At 54.2% G+C, this 15,556-nt stretch overlaps 6 protein-coding genes across 6 annotated transcripts; 3 read left to right on the top strand and 3 right to left on the bottom strand.

Annotated features, from left to right (window-relative positions):
• Nucleotides 1-295: 295 nt before the first annotated feature.
• Nucleotides 296-3,603, top strand: LTS14_003316 (uncharacterized protein; the record flags this gene model as incomplete). Its single annotated transcript, XM_064836021.1, has 3 exons — nucleotides 296-585; nucleotides 641-2,762; nucleotides 2,824-3,603. The coding sequence occupies 3 exons, from the start codon at nucleotides 296-298 to the stop codon at nucleotides 3,601-3,603; spliced, it is 3,192 nt and encodes a 1,063-aa protein (XP_064696230.1).
• A 771-nt stretch (nucleotides 3,604-4,374) lies between these two features.
• Nucleotides 4,375-6,069, bottom strand: utp7 (putative U3 small nucleolar RNA-associated protein 7; the record flags this gene model as incomplete). The annotated part of the gene is made up of 1 exon (XM_064836020.1): nucleotides 4,375-6,069. The coding sequence occupies one exon, from the start codon at nucleotides 6,067-6,069 to the stop codon at nucleotides 4,375-4,377; it is 1,695 nt and encodes a 564-aa protein (XP_064696229.1).
• Nucleotides 6,070-6,401: 332 nt separating this feature from the next.
• Nucleotides 6,402-7,688, top strand: AAT1 (aspartate transaminase aat1; the record flags this gene model as incomplete). Its single annotated transcript, XM_064836019.1, has 1 exon — nucleotides 6,402-7,688. The coding sequence occupies one exon, from the start codon at nucleotides 6,402-6,404 to the stop codon at nucleotides 7,686-7,688; it is 1,287 nt and encodes a 428-aa protein (XP_064696228.1).
• A 2,393-nt stretch (nucleotides 7,689-10,081) lies between these two features.
• YPD1 (Phosphorelay intermediate protein) lies at nucleotides 10,082-10,507 on the top strand (the record flags this gene model as incomplete). Its single annotated transcript, XM_064836018.1, has 2 exons — nucleotides 10,082-10,179; nucleotides 10,249-10,507. 2 exons carry the CDS (start codon nucleotides 10,082-10,084, stop codon nucleotides 10,505-10,507), a joined length of 357 nt encoding a protein of 118 aa, XP_064696227.1.
• A 1,145-nt stretch (nucleotides 10,508-11,652) lies between these two features.
• Nucleotides 11,653-12,697, bottom strand: LTS14_003312 (uncharacterized protein; the record flags this gene model as incomplete). Its single annotated transcript, XM_064836017.1, has 2 exons — nucleotides 11,653-12,261; nucleotides 12,323-12,697. 2 exons carry the CDS (start codon nucleotides 12,695-12,697, stop codon nucleotides 11,653-11,655), a joined length of 984 nt encoding a protein of 327 aa, XP_064696226.1.
• Nucleotides 12,698-13,601: 904 nt separating this feature from the next.
• RPL3 (60S ribosomal protein L3) lies at nucleotides 13,602-14,939 on the bottom strand (the record flags this gene model as incomplete). The annotated part of the gene is made up of 4 exons (XM_064836016.1): nucleotides 13,602-13,857; nucleotides 13,910-14,583; nucleotides 14,639-14,811; nucleotides 14,864-14,939. The coding sequence occupies 4 exons, from the start codon at nucleotides 14,937-14,939 to the stop codon at nucleotides 13,602-13,604; spliced, it is 1,179 nt and encodes a 392-aa protein (XP_064696225.1).
• Between the last annotated feature and the right edge of the window lie 617 nt (nucleotides 14,940-15,556).

The following is a 15,556-nucleotide window of genomic DNA, read 5'->3' as shown; positions in this document are numbered from 1 at the left end:
CTACCGTGTTACACCATGGCTTGATCGTGAACTCCGGCTTTCATGTTGTCCCCGATGACTACTGCAGATGCGAGCGACCGCCTCGATACTTGTCCAGGATTGCCAAGCATGGACACGCATGACCGCCAAGAGCACCAGGATCTTGGTACACGATCATGAAAGCAGGTGACAGCCTAGATAAGGATCTGTCGCCATCCCACCTTGCTTACATCCTTTCTTTCCCAGTTGAACCTCGATCTTGTCCAGTTCAAGCGTACCCCAAACATCACGCTCGACTTTCAACGCCCGTCAATCGATGGAAGAGCCTTCTAGTCATGCCGACAATACCGGAACCCACTCTGGTAACGCCCCTCATGCCACAACTGGCGTTGCTGCGTCCGAAGAAGTCGGCGATGGCGACCCGCCCGCTATACCGAGCGCGAGCTCGTCCAATTATCTGACTGAAAAGTCCGTGGGCGAGTCTCGCTATGGCAACAAAACCACTACAATAGCTTCACACAACGACAGTGAAAGAGCTCACGCGAATCGTGTCGCACACACGCTTAGTATTCCTGCTCTTGCAACGCAGCTGAAGACTGATGTCTCGTACGCGCTCAGACCTCCTGGCTATACGTTTCTTTCGCTAATGGTATCTCTACAGCACCGGTCTCTCCACCGCAGAAGCAGAACGTCTTCTCCAAGAGCATGGACCTAATCGACTCGAAGCCTCCGGAGGCACTACCTGGTGGCGTATTCTCATCCGACAGGTCGCGAACAGCCTGACCGTGGTACTGGCGCTGGCGATGATCGTCAGCTGGGTGACACTCGACTTTATCGAAGGAGGTGTCATTGCCGCCGTCATCATCCTGAACATCGTTGTCGGCTTCTCCCAAGATTACCGCGCTGAGCAGACCATACAGTCCCTCTTAGCATTAGCAGCACCTGACTGTAATGTCATCAGATCCCGCCAGTTCATGACAACCAAGGCCGAAAATCTAGTGCCCGGAGAAATAGTACAGCTGACTGTTGGAGACATCGTACCAGCAGACCTGAGGCTGATGACTGCTGTCAATTTCGCCACCGATGAGGCTATGTTGACTGGAGAGTCCAAACCTTGCACCAAAGACGCTGAAATGATCTTCGAGGACAACGACTTGCCTATTGGCGACCGCACCAACATCGCTTACTCTTCTACTGTCGTCACACGCGGGAGAGCTTCTGGTATCGTCTTCGCAACGGCAATGGACACCGAAATTGGCAAGATCGCACAACTCTTGCGCGAGAGTGGACGAACACAGGACAAGACGCAGAACTGGCCGATACGTACAGCCAAGTCTGCATGGCATGGTCTCAAGTCCGGCCTGGGCCTGATTGGCACACCTCTCCAAGTCAAGCTCTCTTACTTCGCTTTGATCTTGTTCGCACTCGCCATTCTCCTCGCGATCATTGTGTTCTCCGCCAATAGCTGGGAGATCGACAATGAGACCCTTATCTATGCCATCTGTGTCGGTGTGGCTGTCATACCGGAATCTCTGATCGCCGTATTGACCATCACCATTGCTACTGGGTCCAAGGCAATGGCTCGCGGTAATGTAGTGGTACGCAAGATGGGCTCGCTGGAAGCAATCGGAGCTGTTACAAACATATGTTCGGACAAGACCGGTACACTCACACAAGGCAAGATGCTGGCCCGAAAAGCGCTTCTTCCAAGTCAAAGTCTGCTCACGGTAGATGGAGAGGGTAGCCCATTCAATCCAGAGACCGGAACTGTGAAGCTTAACGACCATATTGTCGATCGCAATATCATGGTATGCCCAGGTGAACTTCAAAGCTTCTTTCACACAGTTGCCTTATGCAATCTGTCTACTATCTCTGCGCCAACAGACTCAGGATTATGGTCAGCCACCGGTGAGCCCACAGAAATCGCCCTGCAAATACTAGCCATGCGCGTCGGACAAAGTAAGAAAGATATCCTTGCAGATCATCCTATGACCCTGCTGGCGGAGCATGGCTTCGATTCGGCAATCAAGCGCATGTCAGTCGTCTATCAAGACGACCGGACTGGCTCAATCTGCTCATACACCAAGGGCGCTACTGAAGTTCTTCTACCTTTACTCAGTCTGGGCGCCGAGCAGCAGAAAGATATACTTGCGAGAGCAGATTCCATGGCAGCAGATGGATTGCGTGTGCTCTGCTTAGCCCATCAACACCTTGATCCCGGCATGACAGAGAAAGTATCTGACCGCGACTTCATCGAGCAGAATATTACTTTCGGTGGTCTGGTAGGCCTTTACGATCCTCCTCGTCTCGAGTCAGCTGGCGCAATAAGGCAGTGCCAGGCCGCTGGTATAACTGTACATATGCTCACCGGTGACCATCTGAAGACCGCTACGACTATTGCAAAGGAGATTGGTATCCTCGGCCCTCAAGTCCCATCCTCTGCCTCAAGCACCGCCGTCATGACTGCCTTGGAATTTGATAAGCTATCAGATCGAGAACTTGACCAAATGGAGACATTGCCATTTGTACTTGCTCGATGCAGTCCATCAAGTAAACTGCGCATGTTGCATGCTTTGCACAGGAGAGGGCGCTACTGCGTGATGACTGGCGACGGCGTCAACGATGCTCCATCACTAAAAGGCGCCGATGTGGGTGTGGCGATGGGACTGAACGGAAGCGACGTTAGTAAAGAAGCTGCCGATATGGTCCTAACCGACGACAACTTCGCTTCCATCGTCTCAGCCATCCGCGAAGGACGCCGCTTGTTCGACAATATCCAGAAGGTAAACCCAACCTCACTCACACAACCAAGAAAGTCTCTCCTCCCAACTAACATGATCCCAGTTCCTCCTCCACCTCCTCATCTCAAACATATCCCAAGTAATCCTCCTCCTCGTCGGCCTCGCCTTCCAAGACCGCTACGGCATCTCCGTCTTCCCCCTCTCCCCCATCGAAATCCTCTGGGCCAACCTAATCACCTCATCCTTCCTAGCCATTGGCCTCGGACTCGAAGGCGCCTCCGCAGATATAATGACCCGACCCCCTCACTCCCTCAAAGCCGGTGTTTTCACCAAAGAGTTAATCGTGGACAAGTTCATCTACGGCAGTATCATGGGCTGTCTCTGCCTTGTATCCTACGTTATCGTCGTCTTCAGAATTGGAGACGGGGATCTGGGAATCGATTGTAATGAGAACTTCAACGAAACGTGCGATCTGGCGTATCGGGCTCGAGGGACGGCTTACAGTGTCCTCACTGTCCTCCTCTCAGTCATGGCGCTGGAAGCTAAACACCTCACTCACAGCCTCTTCAACCTCAACCCCGGCTCAGGAAACAGTCTTGTCCAGAATCTGCGCCTCATCACGCAGAACCGTTTCCTCTTCATCGCCGTCTGCGTGGGTATGGTGACGCCCTTTCCGATCATCTATATCCCCGTTGTCAACCACGTGGTCTTTCGACACGACCACCTGGATGGTGCGGACTGGGGACTCGTGTTCGGGAGTCTGGTACTCTTCGTCGCAATGGTGGAGGCTTGGAAGGCTAGTAAGAGACGCAGACTGCGGTCTCGTGATCGGGTGGCGGAAGATCGGGTCAAGGAGAGTAGTGAGGGCTCTAGCTTTGTCTGATCTTTCGGGCTGGCAAAGCACAGGTTGCGAGGATGGGGGATGAGACAGGAAGCGGACGAGATAGGAGAGGAGAGGAGGGTTGAGCTCAGGGCGGCGAGATGCGAGTGAAGCGTGACAACAAGGTGCGGACGCAAGTAGAAGTGGAGCGGGTGGGTGGTTGCGAAGGAGTGTGAATATTACAGACACAGTCGTTACCTATTCTATATATATATACATAAACATACCAAAAGCGTCATGGGCCAAAGGCGAGAGATTCCAGCTGTCAGAAGCCTATTGTAGTGGCTGTCATCATGACCAGCATCTGCTTCTTCATCTTCTCCACCAGCAAGTCTCGTACACGTAGCGGTGCCCACTAGCCACATGCAAGACCATGTACGCTTCTCTCGCCACCCAGCCAGTCCTTCGCGGCTGGCCCAAGCAGATCATGCTGCGCGAGCGTAGCAAGGCGCTCGCGCTTCGCGATACGCGGTGCAGATGCAAGCTTAAAGGGCACGCTGTCTCGTGACCCGCATATCCCGCAGCTTGAAGGTCGAGCTCCGTAAAGCCTCTGTAGTGAAAGGTGCGATCCTCAGAGTCGTACTTGGTATAACGGGATTGGGAGTCCATCATCTTCGCTGTTCCACCACTCTGACTAAGAAGCCACGCGGACTGCATAGTCGGTAGGTGGTTCGTAATAGTCTCGAGCGAGCCCGTGCAGAGCTCTTGCCATTCCCGACCCGACTACTCGCCGACCGCGCAAAGGCAGGTCCGCCGTGCATTCCTGGATTCACTTCAGCCACCACCCCTCCTCCCGAACCTCGCCAGCGCCGGTCCCAGCTCCCCCACACCCCTCCCCTCCTTAACCTCCTTAGCCCTCTTCGCCTGCTCCTCCCTCATCTCCAAAACCCTCATTTTATGCTCATCCACCACATTCCTATTCCCCTTCTTCCTCAAATACTTCCTCAAACTCGAATTCTTCCCTCTACCCCGATTCTTGAGCTTCTCAATCCTCTCCCTCTCCGCCTCAACCCCACTCTTGCGATCCAGATCCTTCTCTGCCTGGCGCTGTGCATGTGATGTCCGGTCGAGTTGGCCGACGAACTCCGGGTTCAGCGCGATCATTTCCGGTTGGAGTTTGTTGAGGAGTTGGTTCACTTCTGCTTCTTGGCGTTGTTTAGGGTTCTCGTATGGGTTCTGTTCTAGGGCGTCGAAATTCGGTTCTCCAGCTCCGGGAACGATGACGGAAGAGAAGCCGCGGTTGTGGCCTATACCCAGGATATCCTCGAAAGGACACCAGCGGACCCGTTCGATTGTTTGGCCTTCGCCTCCCCAGGCCATGTACGGTGACTGGACTTTGACTTGCTCGGAGATGTCGGAGCGGTGTTTGGAGAAGAGATCTTTCCAGATGGTGGTCTGGGTGCCCCAGCCTACGGCCGTGAGGTTACGGTCGCTGATCGCTACGCTGGAGCCGGGTTGGCGGAGGAAGTACTCGTGCACGGGTTTGTAGTTTCGGATGTCCCAGACAGACATTTTTTTGTCTTGGCCTGTGGAGATCATGTATCGCCCTTCCCGGTCCATTGCCAAGGAGCGGACGGGTCCGTGATGGCAGAGCATTTTCACTAGGGGTGTCGTGCTGTTGGGTGACCAGAGGGAGACAGTGCCGTTCTGGTGGCCGACGTGCATGATGGCGTTGTGGGGGTTTTGGCCAAAGGCTGTAGGGGTGCCTTGTTTGGTGCCCACTTCCATGACTAGTCTGCCTGTACTCGTGTCTTGCCATTTAAGCCAGCCAGCGTTGCCGATGGTGGCAAGGAGGAAATGGTAGGGTAGGAACTCCATATGCGAGACCTCGACGTGGTTGTCCAGATTGTGGATCTCCACGCCATGATGATCGTAGATGTATACGTTGCGCTTCTGGGCTACGGCGAAGTATTGGTTGTTGTGGAGCCATTTGGCATCTCGCACCGTCTCGCCGAGCTGTAGTTCGCAGGCTAGTTTACCAGTCCTCCAGTCCATGGTGGCGACATGTCCTTTCCGGCCGGCCAGAAGTAGATCCCGTCCATTCCTCGTATAGTCGAATGTATAGGGTCCCATGGAGTCCAACTTGAGCTCGAATCCCTTCTTGGCCGTCTCCACTCCCACACCGCTTCTTAGATCATCCTGCTGGACTTTATACGTCTTCTCCAGCTCCCCCTCAGGCTCAAGGAATCCCGATTCATTTTCCAGTAGAATCTCAGCATCCTTCGCCTTGAGTGCCGCCTCCTTATTTCGCTCCTCTAGTGCTTTGAGACTCCCGCGGATCTTCTTGTCCTTGATCGACTTGGTATCGATACCTCGACCACGCCCATACTGCCTCGAAGCCTCCGCTTGCCGCTTCGCTAACGCCGCCGCTTCCTCTTTATTCAGCTGTGCGGTCGGCGGACCTCGTTTCTTCTGCACTTTGACCTCGCCATTCGCCTTGACGAGGTCGTGAGTCTCCAGTCCGGCCATCTTAGCAATTTACAATAAGTCGTCACCGCCCCATGCCTGTTGCGACAGAATACTTCCTCTTCACACGAACTTTCTTTCTACTTGACATGTGAAATCTTGGCCTAGTGCACTAGCGTGGCAGCTCGGCGGCAGTTTCTCCGAATGTGATCCGTGCTGAAGCTTGAAACATTTCCGTCTTTCGTCCATCTTTCGTCCGTCTTTCGCCGTTGACTCTTGGGGCCCCATATTATTATTCTTCATCGTAAACAACCCGATCCACTTCCATCACTTGCACACGACCGATCAGTCACCTCCTGTCCATCCCGTCTCCATACTACCCTCCCATTGACACCATGCTCACCAAAACCCTCCTCCAACGCGCGGCCGCAGTGCCATCTCGCTCGGCCACCGTCTCACATCAAACCCTCCGTTCTGCTTCCGCCTGGTCGCAAGTCCCCCAAGGCCCACCCGACGCCATCCTCGGCATCACCGAAGCCTTCAAAAAGGACAGCCACCCAAAGAAGATCAATCTCGGCGTCGGCGCCTACCGTGACGACAAGGGCAAACCCTACGTCCTTCCCTCCGTCCACCAGGCCGAACAAGCCGTTGTGCAGAAGAATCTGGACAAAGAATACGCCGGCATTACAGGTGTACCCGAATTCGTCAAAGGCGCCGCTCTCCTGGCTTACGGTCCCAACAGCGCTCCCTTGAAAGAAGGCCGTATCGCCATCACCCAGTCCATCTCCGGCACTGGCGCACTCCGAATAGGCGGTGCCTTCCTCCAACGCCACTATCCCCACGCCAAAACCATCTACATCCCCACCCCATCATGGGCGAACCACAAAGCCGTTTTCCTCGACAGCGGGCTCGAAGTCAAGCAATACAGATACTACAACAAAGACACCATCGGCCTGGACTTCGACGGCATGATCGCAGACATCAAGGCCATGCCTAAGAACAGCATTCTCCTCCTCCACGCCTGCGCGCACAATCCCACCGGCATCGACCCGACAGAAGAGCAATGGAAAGGCATAAGCGACGCCGTGAAAGAAGGCAACCACTACCCCTTCTTCGACATGGCCTACCAAGGTTTCGCCTCCGGCGACACTGACCGCGACGCCTTCTCCCTCCGCCACTTCATCGAGCAGGGACATCAACCGTGTCTCGCACAAAGTTTCGCCAAAAACATGGGCCTCTACGGTGAGCGGGTCGGCGCCTTCTCCATCGTCGCCGAGTCCGCGGAGGAAAAGGCCCGCGTAGACTCCCAGATCAAAATCCTCGTCCGACCACTCTACTCCAACCCCCCCGTCCACGGCGCACGCATCGCCTCCCAGATCCTCAACGACAGTAGCTTAAACCAGCAATGGCTGGGTGAGGTGAAAGGGATGGCCGACCGCATCATCAAGATGAGGGCGCTGTTGAAGGAGAATCTGGAGAAGTTGGGGAGTCAGCGGAAATGGGATCACATCACCGACCAGATCGGCATGTTTGCCTACACTGGTCTCACGGCGGAGCAGATGACGAAGCTGGCGGAGGAGCATTCGGTTTATGCCACGAAGGATGGACGGATTAGTGTGGCGGGCATTACGTCGGAGAATGTTGGGAGGTTGGCGGAGAGTATTTTTAAGATTACTGGTTGAGATGGGTTGTGGTTGGTAGAGCAGGCTAGCTACTATGATGTTGCTTTGAGTAAGAGCCGCTCGGAAGCGCGTGGGTCTGTTCGCGTTGAGGAGGCCAACGGGCACGCATGACGGGTGTGGATTTTGGCTTGACTCGGGGCGGGAGGATGAACTGATGGTGGGTGGGTGTACGATAGAAGCAGCATGAGCATGGAGGGTCTTTCTGTAGAAATGCATCGAATAGTCGCATGATGGGTGGATAGATGGGCTTCCAGCAATTCCTAGACCAGTGCTGAGGTGGTAGTACCGTAGCAACTGGAACCCTTGCATATCAACCGCCGGCACCACGTTTCCGTCGTTCTCCTACCACATGTGCAGAGTCATGCAACAGCACCATGTGGCCGGTCAGCTCCGTATCGGTCCCCAAGCACATCTAGCTTACCAGACTCCTACGAACGCGAACCGACCGGAAGCTTTCGCGATCCACGTGTCTTGCCGCTGCAGATTTTCCGCAAGGGCAAGGCACGCTATTGATCGTGCAGCTCTAGCGTCCCCGTCCCCCGGCCAAGTGGTCCGAACCCCATTCACCGCAGAACTACCTAACTAAAAGAGGAAGTTGCAAGTGCTGATCTCTGACGTAGTATATCAGAATGCAGGATATCGTCCGTGATGGGGCTCCACTTCCTCAGCTCAGCCGGGGCGTTGTGCAAAGTGTGGAGTCGATGGTGGAGGATTGAAAAGACTGAGGTCTAGATGAATATATTCTCTGCTTGGGGCACGATGCAGGGCCCGTTTGTGGGGAGCATGACGTCGGGGGTTTCTGCTTGCTGGAATTTCGAGACGGGATCGAAGAAGACGTTGAGGAAATGGAATACTGTATATGTTGATGGACTTGGGTGAAAGTGATGGGATGTTGGTAGGGAATTTGCTTGCCGAGAGTAGTACTCCAGTACCAGTAACAGTACTGCCACGCATATGTAGCCGACGGTACGTTGTATGAATGGGAAAATCGTGGCTCCCACGCGCGATGACGCCAGAGGTCAATGTTCTGTGCGACATCAATCAGTCGCAGCTAATAGTACCGAGTCGGCCATCGGCATTGTGAAGCGCGGACGAGGCCCAGTGAATGCGAGTTCGGCTTGCCGTCAACACAGCTGCTTCTAATCAATTGTCGATAATACAGCTTCTGATTATACAAGCCGCTTGTCACCATCGTGCGCTGGATCGAGTGCTGTAGCCCCCCAAAAAATCCCTAGTCCGTATCCACTCACACTTTCGTCTACCCCTCCGAACCTGGCCCCACCGAGCCATAGTGCCCTTCCACCGGTGAACAGACATCTCACCCCCGGTCGCCGCCCATTCCTCGGCTCCGGCAGCGCTTCCTAAAGTTCTTCCAGAAAACAGCTTAGCCTACATCCGAGGAAGCTTTTCAGGGAGAAATCCAACCATTGTTCTTACCCAAACCCTACAGCGGGAGATCGACACCAACCCACGCGACCTCCACTCACTCTTTCAATTTTAGAGCTCGCTAGCGCTGGGCCCCTCACCTCTCACCACGACGACCTCGACGACATCCAACGTCTGACATCACCGCCCCGCCCCACCCTCAGGAACATTTTCCCAAATTTGCCCGCGAGTACAGCAGCAGAGCTCACGACCTAATCCGACCTTGCCTGACCTTGGCACGACTTCTTATCCGAAAGGCACTACCTACCGTACCCCACGATATCCAACCACGACTCTCACTACTGTCTGAGCTCGCTGCTGCTATCGTGGAAGACCCTGCAACACGACTATACCTGAGTCTAATCTGAATACTACTACTACTACTAATACTACTACTTATACCCACTCGACACTACCCGAAGGACTACTAGCTGCAGAGCCGGCAAGCTACTTACATCTCTTGCCGTGCTTGAACCGAGAAGGGGACATAGCCAACCATGGCATCATCAACCTCCCAGGATGTCCGAGTACGCACTCCCATCTCTTCTTCCTCTTCTTCTTCCTCTTCTTCTTCCACCCTAGCCTAGCCCAGCAGCTTGAGTGCGCGAGTATAGCAGGCGATATACCCTGACCACCAGCAAAAGCGGAATCGAGAGCAGCCTGTACATCAGCATGTTGCACCCCCATCACCACCACCGCACGCCCTGCGCTCAACCCCAGTGCCACCACCACGCACTCTGCTTCCTCCGCAAAATTCACACACAGCACCGGTACTGACGCCTCCTTTCTCTTACAGTCCGAGGACGGCTCGACTTCTTTGGCGGATCTGGGTGACAGTATTGATGCGGCGACGTTTGAGCAGGTATGCACGGCCCAACAGAGAGCAGGCAGGGGGACCTGGGTCACGAGGATGTGGTGTACGGGTGGGATTGCTAATAGTTGCATCTGGTGACGATTAGATCCTCGAAATGGACGACGATGAAGACGAGCGGGAATTCAGCAAGAGTATAGTCTACGACTTCTTCACGCAGGCCGAGAATACCTTCACCAGTATGGACGAGAACCTGTAAATACCAAACCCCTCCACTCACATTCCCCCAACCGTGCTAACCCACCTCTCCTTCCGGTTGGTTAGAAAAAAAAAGGACCTCGACGCCCTCTCCGCCCAAGGCCACTTCCTCAAGGGCTCCTCCGCCACCCTCGGCATCACGAAACTCAAGGACTCGTGCGAGAAGATCCAGCATTTTGGCGCGCGCAAGGATGAGACGGGGACGGTGGAGGAGGCGGATGATGGGAAGAGTTTGGCGAGCTGTGCGAGTACGATTGAGCAGGCCAAGAGGGAGTTTAAGGAGGCGGAGGGGGCGTTGAAGCGGTTTTATCGGGATGAGGCGTGATGGGGTGGGGGGACATATACTCGAGGCTGGGGAGTGGTTAGGGGGGGGAGGAGATGTGGGTGGAATTTGAGGATGCTTGAGGTGGGTGGGAGAGCGCGGGTTTCTTGTGAGGCCTATGGCGCGCGTGTGGGGCTCGGACGGTATGGTTGAGTGGACGATGGGGTACTCATGAGGTTTACCACCTTTGTCCGCTCCCACGTTCGAGTCGTGTGTACGGAGTTGCCGCTGGAGGAGGACGACAGTGGTAACATGGACCTGAGATGTCCTTATGTCTATTGAGAGGAGTGGTGGTGGTTCGATGTGTTGTTAGAGCGGCATTTTTATTAGCGGTTCTTGGTACACAACACTTTATCCACTTCTTAGATGCTATTCTCCTCCAGAGGGGGTCTCATATATACTGACCCAGAGTCGAGGTTGATTGCTTACTATGCTCTCTGCAATGCTAAGCGGGAAGTAATTGGACCACTCAGAGGACTGACTGGCTGGCTTGGAGTCCTTCTGCTGGGGATGGGGACGCAGAGAGATGTCATGAGCTCCATCGTCAGTGATCTCTATTGGCCACTTCTCTTCCCTCCGCCGGCACATCAATCCTGTAGTGCCTGAAGGTCAACTTCCTACCTCTCAGCTATCTCTCTCACACCGGGGATACGAACAGTGGATGGACTACGGGTGTCGACTGCTCGCATTAATCGCAGTAAAGGGTATTGCTTCCAGCGACACACTTGTCCTGGCAGTACCATCGGAGACGGGATACACTGATATCTCACAGAGCTAGGCAGACTACAAGTGTGCACAATGCACACTGGTATATGAAGGTTGGAGAAGGCGATGTTCGTCAAGCCATTTCGGTTCGGTTCGATTCATTTATTCATAGCCAAAGAAACTTCAAGCTATCAACGAGGACGCTCGCTATCCAGCTGAACTCCCGCATACAACCAGCATCCCCACTAAGCCCAACTCTCTCCTAAACCTCTGGAGCCAGCTACCATCAACCAGCACTCCATCAAAAACCTCTTCATCTCTCCAGGAGTCACAACAAAAACACCTCCCACCTCCTGCAATCGCCTCCCCCACACTTCTCCTGTCCCTCCTGAGCCTCAAGATCAAAGATCCGGACTTCAGCAGCATCAGACATGCCCTACTCATCAGCACCAGCCACAGTCGTCGGTGAAGGAGGGAGATGGAGAGGAGGATTGAAGGTCCGGTGTCTTTCCCTCCCGAATCTCCTGGTTCGAGGAACTATACCCACCTTCGTCTAACCTCGCGGCCCCCTTAGCCGCCTCCTCGCGAGCCTTCCCCTCCTCCTCCTCTTCCGCAGCCTCAGCGGCTTTCCTCGCCTTCTTCCTAGCCTTAGACTCTTTCTTCCTCAATTCTTCTTTCTTCTTCTTGGCAGCGGCCAACGCAGCCGAATCAGCCGTAGAAGAGGAGTCGTTGATGAAGACCGGATCCACGAGTTGAAAAGTAGGCGTGAAGCAGGATCGAAACTTCTTAGTCCCGATATGGCGGGTCACGGTCCCGGCATAGTAAGTGCCGCAGATGGGGTAGGCTCTCTTGTCTTTGATGTAGTGGGGTTTGGTGGAGTGGAGGAAGGAGAGGAAGTCCGGTTCGTCCAGGATGATGATGGCGAGGCGGAGTTGTTTCTCCTTGGTTTGGCCGGCACCTGCGAGGAGGACGTGAGAGGCTGGGATGGCGATCGTGGTTGACCAGGCGGTGATGGCTTGTTTGAGAGAGGTGATGCACTGTTCTGTCGGGGACTGGCATTGCGGTTAGTGATGTTGAACGTCATAGGCGTAGAGATAGAGCACTGAGACTTACCTCTTCCGCCTCCCCATAGACAAAAAACCCCCGTTTCATCTCCATAAACCACGCCATCTCCCCCACCTCTCTCAACATCTCCCCTTCAGGCCCAAACAACTGGATCTCATCCCCCCTCTTCCGTCCATAGACTTTCCGGGTGATGACACTATACCCATCCCCCTCCGTGACGATCCGCTGCATCGCCAAGGCCAGATCCCAGCCATGCTCATCGGTACGGCGGTCCTTGACGATGGCGGTGTTCAGGACCTGCTGTTCGTCATCACCGAAGTTGTCGGCCAGGACGGAGTGGTGGTCTTCGAGGCACGATTCGATGAGATAGTAGTCGTCCTTGTATTTCTTCTGTTCCGCCACGGTGGTGGTCGCGTCAGCCATGATTTCTCTTGTGAAAGTGGTGACGCGTTGTGGGTTGTGAATGCGAATGCGTGGCAAAAAGCGAAATTGGTATCAGTGACGGCGAGCGTGGCAGGCAGTGAACGTGAGTGCGAAGCCCTTTGTTGCGTAGGCAGCACTACTGTCTCCCACAAAAATGCAGATGCAAAGACCTTCTCCCAACCTTCAAGCTTCTTCGCCCCCTCACTCGTGAAGTGAGGTCAAAAACCAGCCAGCAAGCAAGTAAGCAAGCAAACCGAAGTCAAACCAAGAAAGAAAGAAAGAAAGAAATAAAGGGGGGAAAAGACTAACCTGACAAACCACCTTCAATATCTCCTCGCCCTTCTCTTCCTTCTTCTTCCTCGTCGTACCCTCTTCCAATAACCTCATCTCCTGCTCCCCCCCAACCGCCATCGCCAGCTTCTGCCTTTCCCTAGCCTGAAATCGCAAAACACTAATGAGGTCTAACTTACGTTGTTCCAGGAACCTGACGATGATTGCGAAAAGCTTCCACAGGGCGGCGAGAAGGGACTTCGTCTTGGTCTTCGGGGACGGCGGTGGCGGTGGTGTGTCGGCGTCCATCGTGGTCAGGTTTTCGTGAGGGGAGTGCTACGTAGTGATGCGATGTGATATCAAGTAAGAAGAAGTGTAGGGATGGCAAAGACAGGGGTAGCTATAGCGTGAGCTTTACATTTACCTTGTCTGAAAAGCAAAGGTCACAAGTGAGCTTCCAAGTAATGTCAAACGTAACGAGTAAATCATGATGAACGTTTTCTTTGGCGGCACTACCTAACACATTCCCCCCAGCCCCCACCATCATCGTGAAGACGAGTGGGAAAGCCATGTGAAACGCCAAACCCATGAATCCATGAGAACGCTGAGACAAGAAGGAGGACACCAGACACGCCTAAGCAGCGACAGTAAGATCCTTCTTGAGCGTACCTTGAGCCTGCCTCTTCTCGGCCGGGGTCTGGTATACACCATGACCGAATTTGGACGAGGTGTCGATCCACTTGAGATCGATCTTCTCGAGCGCGCGACGGGCAGTGTGGGTGAACATGGATTTGCGGAGGGTCATGACACGCTTCTTCGTGCCGGGTACGGAGCCCTTGAGGAGCACGAAGTCGTTCTTTACCTCGCCGTAGCGGACGAAGCCACCCATTCTGCGTCAATGTTAGTTCGTTGTAGCTTCACATGGAGGTAAAGCTGACTTACGGGGTGATCTTCTTCTTGCTGACGTCAAAGTCTGTGCTGGCATTGCCCTCGTCGGTGCCCTTGCCAATACGGTAGACCTTGTGGTTGACGGAAGTACGGTGGTGGTAACCCATCTGACCAGCACGAGCCACAGTCCACTGCACGTGGGAAGGATGCCATGCACCGATACAAGCGACCTTGCGGAGACCCTTGTGCGTCTTGCGAGGCAGCTTCTTCGTGCCCCATCTGCTGGTGACACCCTGGTAACCGTGACCGCGGGTGACGGCGATGCAGTCGATCATCTCGTCTTGCTCGAAGATGCTGTCGATCTCGACGGGCTTCTCGAAGAGACCGTGGCCGAACTCGATCTTGTCGGCGATGGAGCCACCGTTGACCTGAATCTCCATCAAGTGTGCCTTCTTCTGCTTGAGCGGGGTCATGCCGATCTGGGAGTGGGTGAGGACACGGATGACGGTGCAGTACTTCTTCATGCGCTCGAGCTCCTGTGTGATATTCTTCGAGCCCTCTTCAGCGTGCTTCTTGGCGTACTTGGTGAAGGCCTTCTTCTTGCTGCGGTACCAGTTCTTGTAGAATCGCCTCTTGAGCTCGTCGGAGAGATGCTCAGCCCACACAGTGGTCAACGAGCGCAGGCCACGAGGGGTCTCGATGTAGCCGACCAAACCAACAACCATCATCTGTTATGTACGGATCAGCGCATGCCATATATGGTATTGGCGCCAAGTCTCGTACCGGAGGAGTTTCGATGACCGTGGCGGCCTCGACGATCTCCTTCTTGTGCAGCTTCGCACCGGGGCGGTCCAAGTCGCGCACGATGGTGGTCATGCCCGCCTTGTAGCCCATGGCGGCGGTGAGGTGCACCTTGGCCTTGGGATCATCCTTAGGGAAGGACTTCACCTTGCCCCCTTCACATGGTCAGTATTTGCAGTCTTTACAGTCGGTATATGGTCCACGCACTATGTCTGGCAGCCCTCTTCCTAGGCAAGAAGGCCAGAGAGCCGTGGCGAGGCGCTTCGAACTTCCTGTGCGACATTGTTGTGGTGGTTGGCGGTGTGCTTGTCGACGCTCTACAAATTCGAGGTCGACATGCATCAATTCTGAAAGTTCTAGTGTGCAAGTCTTGGCGCGAAAATGTGTGCCTGAGGTTGTAGGTTTTGCCTCGGCACGAGTGAAGCACTTCACTCTTCAAGCATTCACACTTCGATACGGATGCATGGTTTTGTATAGGAAGAGTTTCCAAAACATGCAGTGGAAGTCAACTGAGATCAAGGGCTTTTGTCAAGTATACTGGAGTTGCTGGCGGCGCACGAGATGTCCATATGCTGGGCCACCAGACCATTGATACCGCATTGGTACACTTAAATAGCCCATAGCGACCAAGCCACGGTATAGGCCATCCTCAGCTGTACACTGAGTTTGCAGATTGACTCTTTCACCAAAGTTGGCTATATACATAGTTCATAGCATATTTGAAGTCGTGATAACGTGTTCAGGGCACAGCGGGGGATCGTGCCGCCATTGAGACAAGACGAGACAGCGGAATTGCTTGCCGCACCAGCCAGTGCTGGACGATGAAGCAAAGTGTCCATCTAGCTCTAGCTCGACACATCGAAATTCATCCCCAAAGTCTCTCTCCTTCTATACCATACG

Source organism: Recurvomyces mirabilis (assembly GCF_035927965.1).
Source record: "Recurvomyces mirabilis strain CCFEE 5264 chromosome Unknown scaffold_7, whole genome shotgun sequence".
NCBI classification, from domain to species: Eukaryota; Fungi; Ascomycota; class Dothideomycetes; order Mycosphaerellales; family Teratosphaeriaceae; genus Recurvomyces; species Recurvomyces mirabilis.
This window is presented reverse-complemented; position numbering and strand designations above follow the sequence as displayed.